This window comes from Python bivittatus, unplaced genomic scaffold, assembly GCF_059951505.1.
Source record: "Python bivittatus isolate LINGU-HERP-01145 unplaced genomic scaffold, Pbiv_v1 ctg000080_np1212, whole genome shotgun sequence".
Taxonomy (NCBI): Eukaryota; Metazoa; Chordata; class Lepidosauria; order Squamata; family Pythonidae; genus Python; species Python bivittatus.
The window spans coordinates 87,942,608-87,962,785 of NW_028277035.1; the positions used below are offsets into that span (position 1 = coordinate 87,942,608).

Below are 20,178 nucleotides of genomic sequence, written 5' to 3' on the forward strand. Positions count from 1 at the left end.
TGTTATACCTTGTCCAGGCCTGTGATTTTTTGCCTTCCTCCACCACCTTTTTCATAAGATAAAAGTGTTGGTGAAAATGCAAAAATAGACAACATTCTATATCAGGATTGCTGCCCCAAAGCAAAGGACCCACTGATGCTTTAAAATAAATAAAAAGTCAAGAAGTCGGTTTGTAATTCTGCTTTCAGCAAAGTTGGCCCTCCAGCAGCTCCTTGTCAACAAGCCAGCTGGTCTACAACGCTGGGCCCACCCTCCTAATGCCTTAATTTGTTCTCACCACAAAATATGTGTGTTCAGAATTGGTTCAACTTCCTCCTTGGAAGGAAGCCTGCAGGGAGTTATTGTTTCAAGCATGCCCTGAGGATGTCTTCCCAGCCAACTCCAGAGAACAGAGGAAAGAGTGACACATCCAAGCAGAAAGAGAAATTGTGGGTTCTCCCACAGAGAGAAACATGGAAACGACCAGGCTCCTGTGGATGGCTGAATGAGCAAATTTTGTGCTCTCTCTGCCAGGAGAGTTTCAACACCCCACTGTGGGCACAATTTCTGCCAAACTTACATTGTCAAGTACAGGTAGTCCTTGTTTAGTGACTGCCTCATTTAGTGACCATTCGCAGTTACGATGGTGATGAAGTAACTTTACAACCAATCCTTACATTTACAACCTTCGCAGTCTGTAAAGCAAAGGAAAGTTGAAGTCAGATCATAAGCACAGTCACGGCTTCACTTAGCAACTGCTTTGCTTAATGACTGAGTTGCCGGTCCCAATTGTGGTTGCTAAACAAGGACTACCTGTACTGGGAGCAACTGGAGACCAATATGGCTTGCCCCTGGAAATGGTTTGCTCACACCCAAGAGAACAGCTATACAGAGAATCAGCTTCTCTCAAGGATCCTGAATTAATGAAGGGTCTGAACCTCAAAGCAGTCCAAGAAGTAGATTGGGGACTGTGTGAGACACTTGGAATTCCTGAAAGTTTTCTGTAAGAAGGATCGAATCCCCATCTGCCTGATGTGCAACAAGGAAGCCAAGGAACATAGGCCTCATGCTGTGCTTCCTATAAAAGAAGTGGCTCAGGATTACAAAGGAAGTTTTTTATTCTCCAGCAACCAGGGTGATCAGGGAATGCCTGAAAGGGGAGACACTTTCAGCATTTCTAGACAGAGTTTGGTACTAATTTTATTTGCTCTCTAGAGTAGTGTTTCTCAACCTTGGCAACTTTAAAATGTGTGGACTTCAACTTCCAGAATCCCCCATGCTGGCCATCCTCTTCTCTTTCCTTCCACCATTCCCAGCACTACAGCTTTTTTCAGAGAGGTGGGTCTTCACTTAAAGTGTCCAAAGTAGTAGGTTGTCACACAGAGAACCCTAACCAGGCACCTAACTAAGTAACAATGCTATTTAGAAAAGTCTAGCACAAATTGACTGGAGAGGTACTACTGGCTGATTTTGAGAAGATAAGGAAGGGCAGAAGTGGTGCTCAGATAAGAAACCACCAGGAAAGCCCAGGATTGTAGTTTAGGGCAAATTATACAATCCCAGGATTGTATTACATGAAAATCAGGAAAAAAAATTCCAAGAGAAAATGGCAAAGTACTTCTGTATTGTCACCAAGAAAACTACATGGGTATGTCTGTGGAGTTATCCAAAGTTGACCTTGATTTAAAGGGGATGTTACAATAAAACAACAGGGAGATTTGTGCCAACTTAAAGACTAGGATCATATATCACAGTGTTCCTCAACCTCAGCCACTTGAAGATGTGTGGACTTCAACTCCCAGAATTCCCCAGCCAGCTGGCTGGCTGGGGAATTCTGGGAGTTGAAATCCACACATTTTCAAGTGGCTGAGGTTGAGGAACACTGATATATCACAACAAACCATGTTTTAAGCATAATTTATTGAACACAATTGAATGGGCTCACCATACTGGAAGTCAAACTATGGTACAAACACCCAGGGACATGATAGCCAAGTACACAAGAGCAGGCATCTTGCACCTCTAACAGTGCTCTAGAAAAGGAGATTTCAGCAGGTGCAGTTTGCTATACCAGCAGAAATTTCTTGTCTTCCACAGCTGTTATTCTATAAAGTCACAGGTGCCCTGTCCTTATCCTTGGGAATAAACTCCATTGCTCTGTCCATGAAACTCAGTGGTCCTTTACAGGCCTGTAGCACTGTTGGAGGATGAGCTTCCCCGTGTTGAAACTAAACTTCAACAGATTATCTTTGGTGTAGAAGCCAAAACAGGCTTTGGCAGCAAACTCTGAGAAGAGTGGAGTCCTGGGGGTTCTCTGAGCTTGGTTGTTTCCTTGCAGACGTTTCGTTACCCGACTAGGTAACATCTTCAGTGCTAGAAGGGAGTGGGGTTTGCTCTCTGTTTATATACAGTAGCTTGCCCTGTCAGTGTCGTGGGGGAGCTGTTTTTTCCTTGGCAGTTCCTAGATTAGGCTGTTGTTTACTGGCTGACTGTTTGTCTGAGTCGGTGGTTCCTTGATTAGGGTTACTAATTAGTATTAGTGATACTCATCTGCAGAACACAAGCCTGGAGGGAGCGGAGTTCAATGTTATCATCAGCGTATCGCACAATGCGCCGATAAGGAGGTCGTCGGTGAAAGCGCTCTGCCACTTTAGCCCCCGCTTCACGATCACACCCAGTCTGCAGAAGTCCCCACTTGCTCTTTCGTTTCCCCCCGCGCTCCGTCGCCAGCAGCCTGCAAACGGAGACCGGGGCTCACACTTGGCACTCCTTCCGCGGCGTCCACACAACCAATCAGACATGGACACAACTCCGCCCACCGCCCAGGTTGGTTGGTTGGAGGAAAGCGAGAGTTTTCTAGGAAAACTTGGGCGCTGGATCTGCGAAACGCCCCTCCCCGCCCACCCCCCTTTGCGCCCTCCTCCCCCTGCGCCCTCCTGGAGTGTTGGAGGGGACCCGGGCTGCTCCACGGCCGGAGGCGGAGGCGATCGCCCCTGCCCAGCTGTGGCTCATCCGGACCATGGGAGACCTGGAGCCACCCGTGTCTCGTGCTGAGAACGCCCCTCAGAAGCAAATCTCCGAGACGGGGACGTCGGAAGGGCTGAGTCTCCGGGCAGCCGGAGCGGTGGGCGGAGAGGCCCTCTGTGACGAGCACCGCGAGCCCCTGAAGGTTTTCTGCTGGGAGGACTGCGCCCTCATCTGCTTGGTGTGCGACAAATCCAGGAAGCACCGGACCCACCTGGTGCTTCCGATCGAGGAGGCAGCTGAAGAATACAAGGTAAGGAAATCAGTTTTGCTGGCGTAGGCGAGGTGGACGCTCTCGCTCTTCGCTGGTGGAAGTGGTGGACTTCTGCTCTGCTGCAGCCGGGCTGCGTAGTTTAAGATGCGTCCTCCTGGATCACTGCGCGTTGATTGGCTACTTCCGAAAGGCTGGGTTTGCACAGCACCTAAAGCCAGCTGAACAACACGGTTACTGTGGTCATTTAAATAGGTGCTGTACAAACCAGCCACTGTATTACAGCTTAACCTGATGGTTAAGGCATCGGCTGGGTTTCCCAGGACTGACTGTACCACAGAGTACTCAATCTGGTTTAGCTTAGTCTGGTGTATCGTGCAAACCCAGCCTAATTATCCTAGCTTTTTCTCTGAGAAACCTAGAATGATGCTCCAGAACCTGCTCCTTCAGTCCCCCCCAAAATTAGCTTCCCAAATCCCATGGGATCAAGTGTGTACGTTCTGGATATGCCTTCCCCAAGAAGATGAGCTCCAGAAATGCAAGAATACAGTTTCTATCATCCCCCATCCCTGTAGTGAGCAGAAGTTGCAGTTTGACACAGCTACAAGGCTTCTTTGCAGAGAGGAGGAGATCATTGGATCTTAGCTTTGGGGTTGACCCTCAAACAAAGCTTGACTCCTGATAGCTTCTTGGACACATCCATGTAGTTTTCTTGCCAACAGGATGGAAGCGGTTTGTCATTGGCTGGGATCCTGGTAGTCTTCCATCACCAAAGAAATCTCACCCTGCTTAACTTTTGAATCCAGACAAGATTGGCAAGACAAAAGCATGCAGTTTGTAAGAGCTTTACTGTGGTTTATTCCTTGACTTAGATCTAATCTTTCCTCTGGGAACCCAAAGGGGCAATAGGATTTTCCTCTGATTTTATTGTCCTAACAACAGCTCAGTTAGGTAGGCTGAATGGTGAGATTGTGGCATGGGTGACTGAGAAAAAAAATGGAACAAGAGTCTTCCCAGGATCAGTGTAGACATGTTAGTCTATCTAGCCAAAAATCAGGAGGAGTCTGATAGCACCTTTTCAGACTAACACATTTTATTAAAAGGTATAAGCTTTCATGAATTACAGTTCACTTCATCAGATGCATGGAGTGTCTCACTTTTTATGCATCTGCATAGCCACCCCATCTTCCCCTCCTTTTCCTCCCATCCCAACTAAAATCCTACATCAGTCTAGCCCAGTGTCTCTCAACCTTGGCAACTTTAAGATGTGTGGACTTCAGCTCCTAGGATTCCCCAGCCAGCATGCTGACTGGGGAATCCTGGGAGTTGAAGTCCATACATCTTAAAGTTGCCAAGGTTGAGAAATACTGATTTAGCTTAACATCTTGCTGTCCACATTAGCCAACAGATTGCCTCATGGAAGGCTTTAAGCAGAACACAAGACGGTCAAGCCTTCTCTCTGCTTTTCTCTCCATCAACTGGTGTTGACAGGCATTTTATGGTTTAGCATTTCAATAATTGTAGGGAACAATCCTAACACATGTCCAAAATGGTTGTCTTTGCTCAGGAAGAGATCCAGATCAAGCTACAGAATCTGAAGTTGGGGAGAATGGCTGTTGAAAGATCAAAGCAGACTCAGGAGAAGCAAATGGCTGAGTATTTGGTAGGTAACTTGTTCATACTAGGGAAAATAATTACTGTGTAGAATTTCTCTTCACTGCAATACATTCCCCACTTGGTTGACTTTTGCACATTTCCTAAAATAAAATACAGTTTTATTTCAAGTTTCTAAAAGATAATCATGAGCAATTTGGGCCCATTAAATCCAGAATGCAGGATTATAGACTATAGCTGCTCTCTGGGTTCATTTTATTTATTTCATGCATTTGTTACATTTTACAACTTGTCTTTCTGCTAGAAGCTTAAGGTGGCATGCTTGATTTTTTACCCTGTGAAGTAGGTTAGGGTCTAGGGCAGTGTTTCTCAACCTTGGCAGCTTTCAGAAGTGTGGACTTCAACTCCCAGAATTCCAGAGCCAGCCTTGCCACTTTGCAGGTATCTAACTTCTTTGAAGTAGTTAATAGACAATTTCCGGAGGTATTTAGCAAGGGAAAAGTAAATGAACTTAATGTCTTTTGAAAAGGTTCCATTTGCGGTTTGAGCAATTATAGGTAGTCCTCACTTAATGTCCACAATAGGGACCGGAAAATTGTTCGTTAAGTGGGGCAGTTGTTAAGTGAGTCAGCATGTGACTGGATCCAATGTTATGACCATTTTACGATGGTTGTTAAGCAAACCATGTGGTCGTTAAGCGAATGCAGCTTCCTCAATGGACATTTTTTGCCAGAATTCTTTTAACAACCATGTGATTCACTTAACGATTGCATGATTTGCTTAACAGCCACAGTGATTCGCTTAATGACCATTGTAAAAAAGAATACATTGAGATCACATGACAGTGGGGGGGTGCGATGGTTTGTGATGGTCGTAAGTGCAAGTACAGGTCATAAAGCACTTTTTCCAAGGCCATCATAACTTTGAACCATTATTAAACAAACAGTCATTAAGTGAGGACTACCGTATGGAGAATTCCCCCATTTCCTGATTTTCCCCCCTTCTAGAAACCGCTGTCTTGCAGTCTCTTTGTGAGGGGTAACCATAAGAAGAAACAGCTTGGGCAATCTCGCATCTCTCTGTTTTATCCAGAGAGGAGCGTAGGAGCCAATTTACTAATGATGTCTGCTTCTATGGATAGACTATATCTAAAAGATGTTAATGACCTTCATTAACATCTGTTAGACATAGTCTATCCATAGAAGCAGACATCATTACTGACAGTGTTGATATTGTAGTTACTAATGTCTGGCTTCATTCTTCAAAGATCTCCTTTATATTTCCGATGTTACAATGTTTTGTGTTATTTTATAAGCCCCAGTATTAACTGATAACAAGAACAGGCTTGCATTTTTATTTTTATTTTTTGCTTAGAATCTTTAGTCTCCTCTAGTGTCCAGTTTCTAAAATCATCATTTATCTTTGTTATGACTTACAATAGCCAGGATAGCCAAAATAAGTCTGTTTCCCATAAGAAGCTGTTTATTTTTTATAGTTAATTCCAAAATCATATAGTAAAAGTCAATGTTCCAAATTTATCTGGGCCCTTAATCCATTTATAACGTTCTTAGATCAAAATCTTATTGAGCTTTTTGCTGTTTATTTCAGATTCTTTAAGTTCTTAAGCTTACAAGTAAGTTTTCTTTTGTTCAGAGTTGAAGATAAACTCACCCAATGAAGACTTTTCAAACTTGTTGTTCCGAAGGTCTCTAGTAGCTTTAAGGTGGTAAATCGGCAGTTTCCAAAAGCGATTAGAAAGTTTGTGAACTTAGCGTCCTTTAAAAGGCTCCGCCATGGTTGCGAGCAAGATGGCTGATCCTGTTGTCTCTCATTGCTCAAACCCAAGGAAAACCGCTGCCCTGTGGTCTCTTTGCGAGGAGCAGCCATCTGCACCTGGGGGCAATCTCCTGTCCTCTGCTTATGCAGAGAGGTCCTGAGGAACCAGCCTACTCACCAGTTGCTTGGCTTTTCATGGAGCTGTCTTCAGTTTGCCATACCTCCCCCAGAAATCTGGCAGAAGGAATAACTTTGAGGAACAGAAGGAAGAGCTGCAACTAAGACAACCATCAGATTAAAAAATTTGAATCCGGGGCAGAAATGTCATTTGAGAAACCATCTCAGAAATGACCCTCCCTAGTTCTCATGAACATAAATAGAGGGAGGGGAGAAGCGTATTCAGACTTGCAAGATTCTGTTACTGTAACCTTATTATAGAAGTATTATTATTTTTTATTTTATTTATTTATCTTTCAAATGTATATGCTGCCCATCTCACTATACAAGTGACTCTAGGTGGCTTACACTATTAGTATTAGCATTTATAACTTTGGTTTCCTAGTCTAGTCTACCTTGAAGGGCTGACACCACTCTTGCAAGTCTGAATATGCTTCCAGACAGCTCCTGTGTCTAAGGGAGGACTAGAATTGGCACTCTTCCAGCTTCTAATCCAGATTTAACCGTTACTTCCCTATTACGATGTTTTGCTTTCATTTTAAATTTGTTATAGGTAGTCCCCAGTTTAAGAAGTTTAAGTTCCCAAGGTCTCCCAAAGTCGAATTTATATTATAAGCTGGAACTTTGTTATTGTATAATACTGTATCAGTAGTATTGTGTAATGAACTTGAACCATTGTATATTTAACTCAAATCATTGTGTATTTAACTCAAATTTTGCTACAATAGGATCTGTTTGTAACTATGGATCGTCTGTAACCCAGACGTTCTTAACCTGGGGACTACCTGTATCATCTGGAGGACATTTGTTAGCTGCTCAGAGTCAGGTATAATTGGAGCAGCCTATAAGCCTTGTAAAATACACAAACCTGTGATGGAATGGAATTATGAAGGCCAAGCTCCGGGAGATAAACATTTTGATTGATGTCAGGCCTAGCCCAAGGAACTCCAAGAGACAATGCCAATTCAGTCCAGCTATGTTTATTAGCTACAACCTCTAGCAAGAATCTTCCCAGACTAAAACCCCAGTTCCCAAAGTCCTCCAGCCACAACAGTGTGAATTCCTCAGGGAGGTGCCAGTCTCATCCTCTTGTTCCTCCCACGCGGTTCTGGTGAGCTAAGAAAATGTTTATCTCCCTGAGCCTGGCCTTCATAATTCCATTCCATCACAAAACCACTGTGTAATGCAAAGTGAACTCTTCCAGAACAAACCCTTCAGACTCTATGACCTATTTGGGTGGGTTTCATATATTCCCATCTTTCAAGTACAATATATCCATTCATGCATTCAGTGAGTATTTGGTACATAATGACAAGCATTAGCAATATACCTACAACTGGGTATTATTTAATGATAGTAATACTGTGCTATACTGGCATTACTCCCTGGTATTAAACAATATGCTGGGTCTAAAATATATGGTTAATTTTACAGAAACAACCATAGTCTCATTGACTTTTTTATTTCCTTATCTGTTTCTCTGTTGTCTGCAGGAAGACATCAAAGCAGAAAGAACAAAGATTGTGCAGGCCTTCCAGCAGCTCCGCTCATTTCTAGAAGAGCAGGAAAGTTGCCTCTTGGCTCAGTTGAGTGAACTGGAGAAGGAAGAGGACGAAACTAGCACCAGACTTTCGTCCAACATTTCTTTTCTCAGTGAGCTGATCCAGGATCTAGAGAAGCACTGTCAGAGGCCTGCGGGCGAGTTTTTGCAGGTGGACATTCTAGAGTTATGTTTTTAACATAAAGTGTTGTGACTGTTTCTCGCTGACCCTCAGCATCTCTGCAGCAAAGACGGCAGTCTGCACTGCACATTCAGCAAGAATCTTGTGACACTGAGTTTTCCCAGAACCCCCCTGATAGAAATTCTTTCTTTAGGGAGCAAACCTGGGGCGGTGGGGGGAGGGGGGGTTGAAGCTTCGAACCAGGCCTCTCTCTGCTCAGTGGAGTGTTTCTAAGAGTTTCGGGAGGAAGCCTGCTTTTAGGGTCTTCTTCCCGCTTCAGGCTATCTCCCTTAGATCTCAAAAAGTTATACGTTATTTTTCTTTTTTTAAAAAAAAGAAAACTGTAAAATCCTCCCGAACAAAAAATTATTGTCTAATATTTTTTTCCTCTTCACAAAGTAACTCAAATATCTCTGGTTTGTCTAGGATCTCAAGGAAACTTTAAGCAGGTATGTGATTTTTAATTCTTCAAGGCTAATAATGACATTGAGTGGTTACAGGAAAATATAAAAGAATTTTCCTTTCTGCTCTCCTGTGAGCTCTGTCCAGCAGAGACGAAGACCCTATTCTTTCTTTAAAGAGGCCAGCCAGAAATTAATTTGGACACAGTTTGGCTGTCCTTCTCATTTTTCTCTGATCAGATGCTTGGAGGCAGCTCATACATCAGGGGAAGCCACAAAGCCAAAATAGTTTGGGATTTCTCTGATCTCCTAGGTGTGAAAAGGGCGAGTTCCTTTGCTTCCAAGAGAAACCTGTTAACCTGGAAAAAAATCTCAGTGCCATCTCTCGGCAAAGTGGTCTATTAATGGAAAACTTCAAGAAATTTAAAGGTATGGAAACTACACAACAAACACACATTTCTGTAATTGTAGGTAAACTCTGTTCCTGTGAAATGATCTCCACTAAATGGGGAAAAAAGAAGAGAGGGAGGAAGGGAGGAATAGATAAATTCTCAGGACTTGCTCTAGATCTGATGAGAATTTCTACTTTCATGAATACTGAAATAAGTTATGGGTGATAGCAGAAGTATTTAAATTGAAACGATGTTCATCCCACATTGTCCTGAAGCATTATGGTAATGTTGAGGGTATTGTGGGAAATTTAAATGGCAGCTCCTGATACTGATTTACCATGACCTAAAGCATTTTGCAAAAGGTTCATTTTATGTATGGATCTGCTGCTTTGACTGTGAAAATGCAGGTTTAAGCATTTCGGTAGTGTTTTGAGCCTACAAGAAAATGTTTTGAACTCAAAACATATCAGAGCAAAATATTTTGCTCATCCTGAGAACCAGTCCCTTGAAAAAGATGACTGGAACATCAGACATGAGAAAAAGAGAAATTCTAAAAGAGGAGTGGGTCCAAGGCAGACATCTCCTTGAGAATGATCTAGGGGGTCCTGTTACATACACTTCAGGAAATGAGATTGTACACTTCTTACTAGTGGTCTTCCATGAGACCCTCCCTTGTCTCTGAGCACGGGGCAAGAAGTTGTGCAAAGAAACCTCCATTTTCTTTTTCTGGAGTAGTGACAGAGAAGTTAAAACTGCCCAGATGTTGCTGAACTACAGTTCCCAGCAGCATTAGCCAGCATGACCAGTCATAGGGAATGCTGAGAGCCACAGGTATCCCACTTCAGGTCTGGAGCATCATGTTTAGGATTGTGTCACCTCTAAACAGGAAAGCAGACCTGCCCTGAGTTCTGCTCCAGTTGCTGCATTTGATTCCTCACTCGGTTCCCGAAGCAGCTAACCCTGCCTTCTGAAGACCTGCAGGAATCCCTTAAGCAGAAACGTTCCGAATCTTTCTAATTTTCAGATTTTTCTTTCTTTCATAGGTTCTAGGCCCCTGCAGGATAAATTTTCAAGTTCTTCCCACTGGGCATGTGGGATGGATGGATAGACAGACTTGTGTACATAAAAAAAATCTGCAAATTCTCCAATGTGTTCTTGATAGAAGGCCCAAATCTTTGCCCTTCTCTCTTGTCTAGAATCACTGATGGATGAATTTCAGAAAGACAAAACTCAGAGGGTAAATGTCCTCACGAACCAGGCTGATCAGCCCCAGGCTTTCTGGCCAGTATCGCACAATGATGCCCTGAGAGCAGACAAGAAAGGTGAGGCTGGCTTTGCTTGGTTTGTTTTTCACTCTGGCCTCCCTTGGGGCTTGCAGTTTGGGTGGGGTGAAACGTTTGCTGCTCCTACGTCCTGGAGAACATTCGTGTTGAAGAGGTGCTTCTTGGGATGTTGCTTTCCTATCACACAGCCCCACGCAGCGAGACCCTACTTGTGAACCATGCAGTGGCTGCTCGGATGAGCTTCTTGCAGATAGGCAGCGTTGCAGGCCAGGTGTGTTTTGAGCATCAGCTAGAAGGCACTGCTTCCAGAGTGCCTTGCAGAGCTAAATACATTTCTTTACGTAACAGGTAAATGGGCGCACACTGTGCATGGCCACAAGGCAGGCCTCGTTGGGAACTGCCAGATCAGGAACTTGACAGTCTCTGGTAGCTCGAGGCCCCACTTAATATACCTTGGGGAGAAGCTGGAAGTGAGTTTGCATGTATCATGCTCTGAGTCAGATTTTCTAGAGAAGGTTTAAGCCTGTTGAGAAGGAGTAGAAGGATGAAGGTAATGACTTTGGGGCTCAGTTTATTTCCGTGTTACGTTTAACCCTATGAAGCTGCAGGGGCAGTTTTCATGCATTTTCTACTTTAAAGGGTAAGAAATAGTATGGCTGATCTTTCACAGGCATAAGGTGGTGGAACTGTAGGTTCCTTAAAAGACGATTAAGAGAATGCTTAGGAGATGTGGATACTCGTAGGTGATCTCCAAAATAACAACTGCATGTTGAGGTTCTATAGTGGATGCTGAGGCTAAGCCAGCAATGGCGAACCTATGACACGCATATCAAAGGTGACACGCCATGATGCCAGCGTTCACCAACACCTGACAACAATTCTCCCTGTTTGAGTTACCAAAGAAATTGAGTATGTTTTACTCATACTTCATTTTTGTAATTATTTGATGTTTCTTTATATAATAGATAGCACCATACATGATTGGACTATATCTTTTAAAAATAAATAATAGGTAAAGAATGGTTTCTCTTTTGCTTGGGGGGGGGGACACGCCAGCAGAGTCAAGTTAGGCATGTTCTGAATTTTTGACATGCCGAGCCCAAAAGGTTTGCCATCCCTGGGCTAAGCTCCAGGGCCAATGAACACTCATTGTCGCTTGTGAGCGTTTGCATCGCTTTCCCAGCATGAGCAGCCATTTGCTTTAATTGGATCATTGAGAAGGCAGGTTGGAGCTGAGAAGGCCACACAACTCACCCTCTCTCTCTTTCTTTCAGTCTCCCCAGTCAGGGTGACCTTGGATCCACATACAGCCAACCCCCATCTTCTCCTCTCCCCCGATCGGAAGACCGTGATGCACCTGGATCACGCGCAGTCCTTGCCAGATGATCCTGAGAGATTTGATTCTGAGCTCTTCGTGTTGGCCTGCGAGAGCTTCTGCTGTGGGAAGCATTCTTGGGTGGTGGACGTCGAGCAGGGGCAGAACTGGGCCATTGGCATTGCCCAGGCGTCTGTGAAGAGGAAGGGGTTCCTCAGCCTCAGCCCAGAGCAAGGCATCTGGGCAGTACAGCAGTGCTGGGGCCAATTGCAAGCCCTGACCTCTCGTTGGACCTCCTTGTTTCTGCTCCGGAGGCCCAAGAGGATCAAAGTCTGCCTAGACTACGAGGGAGGGTGGGTGGCGTTTCTCGATGCAGAGCTGGACGCTCCCATTTTCACTTTTCCGCCTATCTCCTTCAAGCAAGAGAGGATTCACCCTTGGTTCTGGGTGGGGTCTAGATCTCAGCTCACCTTATGCCCCTGAGGTTATTCCTGGCATTTTGAATTTCAGCAATCTGAGAAGCGTTGTTTAATCTGGGACCTAAAGCAGCAGCCCGACAGTTGCTTGGAACTACTTTTGTTAACTCTGTGTCTGCAAAGGAACGTCTCCTTTTTTGTTTTGAATTTTTAGTGAAGCATTAAGTGCTTCACTGAGAGCACCAGTCAAGGATATATTTTAATGGAAGGAGTTGCAGTTGTACAAACTGGCTTTTGACTAGCCGAAAGCTATGATGGGGGGAAAACAGCAATTTGCAAATGTTTACATAGTTGGACATACTTATCTCATGGTACAGTTGTCCTGCCATAACACAGCTGTAACAGAGTGCAAAATAAAATAAATGTGCTGGAGGGGCGGCCAAGTAGAATATTCAGAAACACAAAGCGTATGCTTCTAGTCTTCGTGGCTGATGGAAAAGTGCTTGGGAAAAATTGTGAGAGAAAGCCTCACCGATGGCTACCTGCCTTTTTGGCAAAATCTGAAGTCAAAGCCTTCAACACACAGCCTTCTGGGACGCTGCAAGTAGATTACATCTCCATCTCTCTCTCCTTCCATGGAGGCAGGAGAGCTTCAAATCTTGAAACTCCTTCACCCTCCCCCTCCATTCATTTTCTACTGCTCTTGGGGCTCCCTATATTAATCCCGATGCAGAGTTTTCTGTGTGAAGCAAGTTGCACCTCAACTGATAGCAGAATTTGCTTTCTTTTTCCGCCTGTTCATAGGAAATTATCTCCTCCTTTTCACACTAAGTTAGAAATAATGTTTTAAAGATTTAAAAATGAATCATGCAAGCAAAGGCAATCAAGCGTACTTCGTTTCTGTAAGGCTGCTCCATTGCACAATGCTTATATTGATTTGTATGGGCACGTAACTAATTTCAGTACCTTTGGGCTTTTCTGGTAGCAAGGTTTTGACATTTTTTGTAACTAATCTTGCACAGACACATCTACTTTGAAACGAAAACCCATGCCACTACTGTGAATAATTCTAAATTGTTTCAAAGCAGCAACTGTGCTTCATTTTGCACTACATAAATTCATTGCATGTTTCAAGCCCCCTGACTGGTTTTTACAATTTGTACTTTCAAATCCAAGTGAATCTATCACTCTGAGTATAGCTAAATTTTGTTACGTCATCGGCAAAACACTGTTGATTGATACATTGTGTTAATTTTATGATTTGCACTTACTCATATACATGTAACCTGGTGTACATTATTGATTTTTATGATGTGTTGCTCATGGACTGCATTTTTCCTCTATTTTAAGGCACATGTGAATTCTGCTTCTGGCCTAGATCATGCCCTTCAATCCTGAGAAACCATGTGCTGGCTTACGATTCACTGCCTTTCCTTGACTGATAGGACTACACAATGTATCGCCCATGAGATCCTGCTTGATTTGAACTCCTACCACCCCTAACCAACCAATACTGAAGGCTGATGTGGAGTGAGAAATAATTCCCATTCCCTGAAATGAAGCTGTCAGATAAATGGGTAGACGACTGCAGCCTTATACAATATATGCTGACAGCCCAATGCAGTACATTCATACTGAAAACACATTTATTTCACAGATTTAAAGCATACTGAAAATAGTTATTATTCAATGTAGGTGCCGCCCGACTTCCAAACTTCTCTGGGTGGCTCACAATAAAACAAAATAGTACAAGATAAAATAAGATGGAAATCCAGCCACTCAAAACAATAGCGACAAACCCTACAAAATACCTCCCATCAGGGGCTTCCTTCATCCTAGCCCAAAGCCTGGGAAAACAGCTGGGTCTTTAAGGTCTTCTGAAACTCCACCAGGGTGAGAGCCAGCCAGATCTCAGGGGGAACCTCATTCCATTTCATCTTCTATAATGCCTTGTAAGTAATTATTATTCATGATCCAAGACACAATTAAGTGCTTTACCAGCATTCCCACCAGGGATTGGCATCCGAAGGCCTTAACTGCAACATCCAGAGAAGCTCCACCAATTACTTCTGAGCCATCTGAACCCATATTTAATATTACCTTAAGTTAAAACTACCTTGGAACATCTTAAACTATTTAAGGAGTTATTTTAAGGAGTCACCCTCTGGGGGAGATGGGTAGCATACAAATTTAATAAATAAATAAATATTTTCTCAGCCTTTACCTACTTCCCAATTTCCTGACCAACACAGAAATTCACTCTTACACAATATAACTCATTCTCTGCCCATCAAGACCTAAGCCAAGCCTACTTCTCCTTGCCTTCCACTTTCTGCAGAGCTAATGGGTTTCTCCTCGCCTGGGAGTGGGTGTGGCTGAGAGGACTGACAATGGCTAGTCTGGGTACACCAGGATTGCATTCACCCACATGCACGTGCGCGCGTGCGCACACACACAGAGTGGATCACACAACTATCACAATACTTTATCCCCCCCCCCCAATTTGGATTTAAGTCCATACATCTTAAAGCTGCTGACGTTGAGGAACACTGTGCTGCTCCACCATTCACTTAAGTAAGTTGTGTGAACCAAGTCAAAGACGAAGAGCATCCTAACATTCAGACTCAAAAATCAATGCCATAAAGAGGAGGAGAGAAACACCTCCAGCTCACAAAATGTGACAAGCATTATACTGATCAGACAATACTTAGTAAGTACTTCTGAAACACCATAATGCAGTGTAGTATGGACCTTAAGTGTTGTACTTTGAGACTCCAAAAGACCATTCAACAAACAACAGCTGTCTAGTAAGCCTCTGGGGAATGTGAACTTCAATTTATTATTTTTACAGAAACATGCATTACCCTTCTGTCTATTTCCAAATAACACTTTTTCTGTAATTATGGCTGTACTATTATTTGAATAGCTAATTATTTGGGTATTGCTTTGATCCAAAAACATGGAATGGAAGGTGGAGGAGGAGGAAGGGAAGAAATATATTAGAACATCTCACTCTAAAGAGGGTCTCCTATAAGGCCAATAAAAATTCAGAGGCATCATCACTAACTCCATACAGCAAGCAACGGGGAAGAGAGGCTGATCTTCTAGGTGCAAAATTCAGTGCAATACAGTAAGGTTTGGATTTTGCAACAAATAATAATTTGATTCATGAAGTAGAATCATAAGCATATTTATTCAAAACCAACATTTTCCTTGCATGTGTGGCTGTAATCTTATTGCATCATAAAGGCTCTCCAGTCTGACTATTGTCAAGAAGAAAAACATTTAACCGAGACTGTGATCCAGTGCACACTTAAGTGGGCATAAACATCTGTTGCAGCTTAAAGACTAACATATTTATTGCAGCATATACTCATTGTTTCAGAGATCTGCTTTGTCAAAAACATGAAGCAGACACGGAAGTGTAAGTGGCCCATACAGTATATATAGAGAAAAATTTTGCTGGCAAAATGAAGTCAAGATTAAGGAACAAAACACAGAGTTCTCAGTTGTCACCGACCAAAAATAATTATGGAATCCTAGTAAATGAAAGTGATTCAAGTCAACCGGGACTTAAGAATAAATCCCAAGAACTTCTGAGTAAAAAAGGATCCTGCAATAAGACTGCAATTCTAAACCCATTTGGCCTGTATTTTCACATGGAGGTGGGTGGGGTTACAAGTTTTAAGAAGCAAAATGGATGGCTTAAGCCATGGAGGTCCTTGAGGTACCTACATGTCATCCCTGAAAACTCCTGAGCCTGTTCCCACTCTGAGTTCAGACTCCACCATTTTTAAGTGCAGCTCTACGTAAGCCACCCAGAGTCTAGTACAGCCTTCAAGATGATGGGGACTCCATAGCCCTGTTCTACGGGAAGTATTCATAAGGGATCAAGTTCTGTAATAATTCAAGTGCTGGATCGCATGGAAGTAAGCAGTAATGAACCCAGTCATTATATTTGATAAAGGAATAACAAAAACTTTCACATATTTATTTTAAAAATACAGCTCCTTTGTTAAGACTATTCTTCAACTTTAAAGTTTTATTAAGACAAGGGGAAGGGGGTTAATGGAATGTGGTTATTAAAAGCCAGCTGGAGTTCTATTTCTTTTGAAAGTAGATAGCTGATAGTACATTCACATGAGATCTATAGAAAATAGGCAATGTCAGTTCAAGTTGTTTCTCCATACCTTTGGTAGCCAGAAAATGATTAAAGCTCTTCTTCCCCACCTCAAGGAAAGTCTACTGTCTTTAAACTTTAGCTTTACCGGTGGGTCTTACCAGCGAGATCCTTCATATTTAAAAAAAATAGAAAAAAAAACTTGAAAAAAAAAACCCAATTAGGAAACACTATTCTGCCTCAGTTGTCTTAAACAGTATCGGCATTCTGCATTCTCATAAGACAGAGGGTTCTAGCCACATATTGTAGCGGGTCAAGAATATAACTTTTCATTAAACAGCAACATCACAAATTTATAAACCCTCATCATTGCAATGATAAGCTTAAAAACATGCTTCGTAAGACAACAGAAGCCAGAGAAGGGCTAAACAAGATTTCTCAACGGCCAGAAAATAGTATCCCGGTCTTGCAGGTGTGTTTGCTCTTTTCTACAGAAACAGTTACATCAACCAACGTATATCTTGTTACATAAGGTATCCTGGCCATATAACTTATTGTCATTTAGTGAATCATTTGAAATCTCTTGGAGCAGAATTTTCTTTTGTTTTCCTATGGAGAGTAAAACACACCCACCACAGTCTTACTGGTTTATTACCTGTGAGTAACAAATGAAGTCCCACTGGATGGGATGAGATTTACTCTCATGTAAGGAGACTGCAGCCTTAATAATTTAAACGTTCAGCAAAGAAATGTTCCAAGAGAGCTCTTCAAGAAGACTCTATTTCTCGTCCCCTTGGAGCACTGACATCTGTCCCAGGATTCTTTGCAGCGCTTTTCATGTGGACTCTCCGATGGCTAACCAGGTGGGAGCTTTGGTTAAATCGCTTCCCACACTCCGGACACTCGTAGGGCTTCTCCCCCGTGTGGATCCGCTGGTGTTTGTTCAGGTCTGAATTCCGGACAAAACTCCTTCCGCACTCCAGACAGTTGAACGGCCGGTCCCCCGTGTGCATTCTCTGGTGCGCCAAGAGGGCTGAACTGTAGCTGAAAGTCTTTCCACAGAGGAGGCATTTGTAGCGCCTCTCTTCCTGATGGGACTTGCGATGGACCAGGAGCTGATGGAGCATGCGGAAGGTCGCTGGGCAGTCAGAGCAAGCATGCAGCTTCTCTGTGTGCGTCTTCTGGTGGGAGATGAGATGTGATTTGTGACCAAACCGTCGATCGCACTCAGTGCAGATGTATGGTTTTTCTCCTGTGTGGGTCCGCTGATGGGCAGAGAGATTAGAACTGGTGCTGAAGCATTTCCCACAGTCCTGGCATTCGTAGGGTTTTTCCCCCGTGTGGGTCCGCTCGTGGGCCCGGAGCTGGGAGCTTTGCCGGAAGCCCCTTCCACAAATGGCGCATTTGTATGGCTTCTCCCCGGTGTGGATCCGCCAGTGCTTGATGAGCACCGAACCTTCACTGAAACACCTCCCGCAGTCTGAACAGACATAGGATTTCTCTCCGGTGTGGGTCCGGCGGTGCACGATCAGTGCTGAGCTGGTGTTGAAGCTCTTCCCGCAGTCGGTGCACTTATATGGTTTCTCCCCAGTATGCAGCCTTCGATGGGTTAACAGGCTAGAACTGTGGCGGAAGCTTTTCTCACACACATCACACTTAAACGGCCGGTCATTTGGGTAGATTTTCTGAGGGCTGTTCTCATAGTCAAAACAAATCTCCTCTGTGAATGGATTCTGATGAACGTCCAAATCCCTCTTCAGAGTTTTCAATGGCTTAGACTCCAGGAAATCTTCACCTTCCTCAGATAAATTTTCTGTCGGCTGTTCCACATCGACCAGCAGGGGATCCCTTGGCTGGGGAGTTCCTTCATCACCTTCTCTCTTGATCCAGTCTTCACCTGCTAAAAGAAAGAGACGCTGCCGATCAGCCATTTTTATTCTTCACTGTGAGGCCAAAAGGAATCTGGGATTTTGACCACAGAAGAACAGATGGGGAGAAGGTGTTAAAAAAAAAAAAGGAACTTAAATCTCTTCCTGTGCTCAAGGCTTCTTCCTAGTGGAGATGCTCTGATATTTACTGAAATCTTAAACACCAAAAGAAACATAACAAAGGCACCCAGGAACAATCTAATACAATCCATAAGGCCATAGTCATAACAATCCACAATGATGGGCTCACCCAACCTCCAGTCCCCAGGCCTGAGGGAATTAAGATTAATTGCCTCTCCAACACTTCTGCTGTAATCAAGGAACTTTCAAAACTAAAAGGATAAAACGTGTGAGTGAGTGACTTTTGACTCGTAGGAAGCACAGCTATAGATGTGACCCTGTTGACATTTAGGAAATCTCTTAAAACCTGGTTCCTTCAACGGTTGGCTTGGGGGTCCCAGGGATGTAGGGAGTCCACAAGGTGGCTACCCTGTGTGTAGGCTGTTGGTCCATTCTCCCGCGGTCTTATTTATATCTGTGTTTTAACTGTTTTAAAATTTTTAATTGTTGGATTATATTGTTTGATACTGTTTATTTGATTGTTTTATTGGGCACCCCCCAGAATCACATACGTGAGTCGGGCGGCTCTATAAATTTAATAAATAAAACAAAGGATGATTTCATCCAGATTAAAAATCGCCATCTGGGAATGGCAGCGGACCCAAATTCACGAGAAGGGCGCCTGCATCTTGCGAGGGGAAAGAAACCCACCCCTGATTCTGGAGCCTGACATGGAAAAGTGAGCAAACATGTCACAAAGGAGAGGCTCCCCCGGGAGGGTCTCGCACTCTTCCCGCAGGTTTTGCATTTCCTCTGCGTTCCTCCACGCAGTCGCCCCCCTGCCTAGAAGCCACCCCAATCAAGGCAACGGCCAGCGCAATGCTCCACGGTCAGCTCCTTTCCTCGGGAGGCGCCCGCGAAGTTGCCCGGGTCCCTGCCTCCCTCCAGCCCCACCCCGGGAACTCACCGGGCTCCATGCCCGAGCGAGGCGCGCCGCCTTAGCGGACTTTCAGTCCCGAGGGGGCCGCGGGCGCAGCGCCGCAGAACCGATGCCCATCTCAGAGCCACTTTCCGTCCGAATTCTTGCGGCCTTTTGTGCTGCCCCGCGGAGCATGGTGGGAAATGTAGTTTGGAGGGCGAATAGCGGGATGCCGCGGAGAGGCACTCTGGGAAGTGTAGTTCTAATAGAAGAGAATCTGTATGGCTCAGGGTTGGGCTGTGGAGTCCTTGGGGTTCTCTGCGCTCGGCTGTTTTCTTGCAAACGTTTCATTGCCCAGCTAGGTGACATCTTCAGTGCTCCTACCTAGCCGGGTGACGAGACGTTTGCAAGAAAGCGGCCAAGCTCAGAGAGTAGCTCTGCGCGGGCCGCTTCCTAAGCGAGCGTGTTGCGCTTTGCGGGCTTCCGCGCGTTCCTGAGAGCGAGGGGGATCCCGTTTGGGGAGGGCGGCGGTGGAGGCGAAGCGAGGGACTTGGGGACAGAGCCCCGGGCCCCTCTTTCTGCAATGCGGCCCCCGAGGACGCAGTTTTAAGGCAGATGAATCTAGAGCCCCCTCCGTCAACTTGATGCAAGCCGTTAAGTTCAGAGTCTGTAATAAGTTCGGTGCGCATTGCCGGCTGAAAAGCGGGAAGGTCGTCTTATGTCGCAAGATTTGTTGTGCCGCGTGCACGCGTTTAGAGGCATTGGGGGGGTATATTCCGGCGCTGGGTCTTGCACGAGGATTAAAACGCTGTTGAAAAACGGTGAAGCAAGAAAGTACCCAA

The 20,178-nt window shown here is 44.3% G+C and overlaps 2 protein-coding genes across 3 annotated transcripts; one reads left to right on the forward strand and one right to left on the reverse strand.

Moving 5' to 3' along the window:
* The first annotated feature begins 2,766 nt into the window (after nucleotides 1-2,766).
* Nucleotides 2,767-14,337, forward strand: LOC103060712 (E3 ubiquitin-protein ligase TRIM7-like). The gene is made up of 7 exons (XM_007431298.4): nucleotides 2,767-3,256; nucleotides 4,782-4,877; nucleotides 8,275-8,493; nucleotides 8,929-8,951; nucleotides 9,217-9,332; nucleotides 10,492-10,617; nucleotides 11,853-14,337. The coding sequence occupies exons 1-7, from the start codon at nucleotides 2,999-3,001 to the stop codon at nucleotides 12,374-12,376; spliced, it is 1,362 nt and encodes a 453-aa protein (XP_007431360.1). The 5' UTR covers nucleotides 2,767-2,998; the 3' UTR covers nucleotides 12,377-14,337.
* A 459-nt stretch (nucleotides 14,338-14,796) lies between these two features.
* Nucleotides 14,797-19,517, reverse strand: LOC103062470 (uncharacterized). 2 transcript variants are annotated; one of them, XM_025168599.2, is made up of 2 exons: nucleotides 19,385-19,517; nucleotides 14,797-18,326 (listed from the first exon to the last, which is right to left on the reverse strand). In XM_025168599.2, exons 1-2 carry the CDS (start codon nucleotides 19,392-19,394, stop codon nucleotides 17,197-17,199), a joined length of 1,140 nt encoding a protein of 379 aa, XP_025024367.1. In that variant the 5' UTR covers nucleotides 19,395-19,517; the 3' UTR covers nucleotides 14,797-17,196. The 2 variants fall into 2 exon arrangements, with proteins under 2 accessions (XP_025024367.1, XP_007431368.2); XM_007431306.3 differs by having other exon boundaries at nucleotides 14,797-18,329.
* Nucleotides 19,518-20,178: the final 661 nt, after the last annotated feature.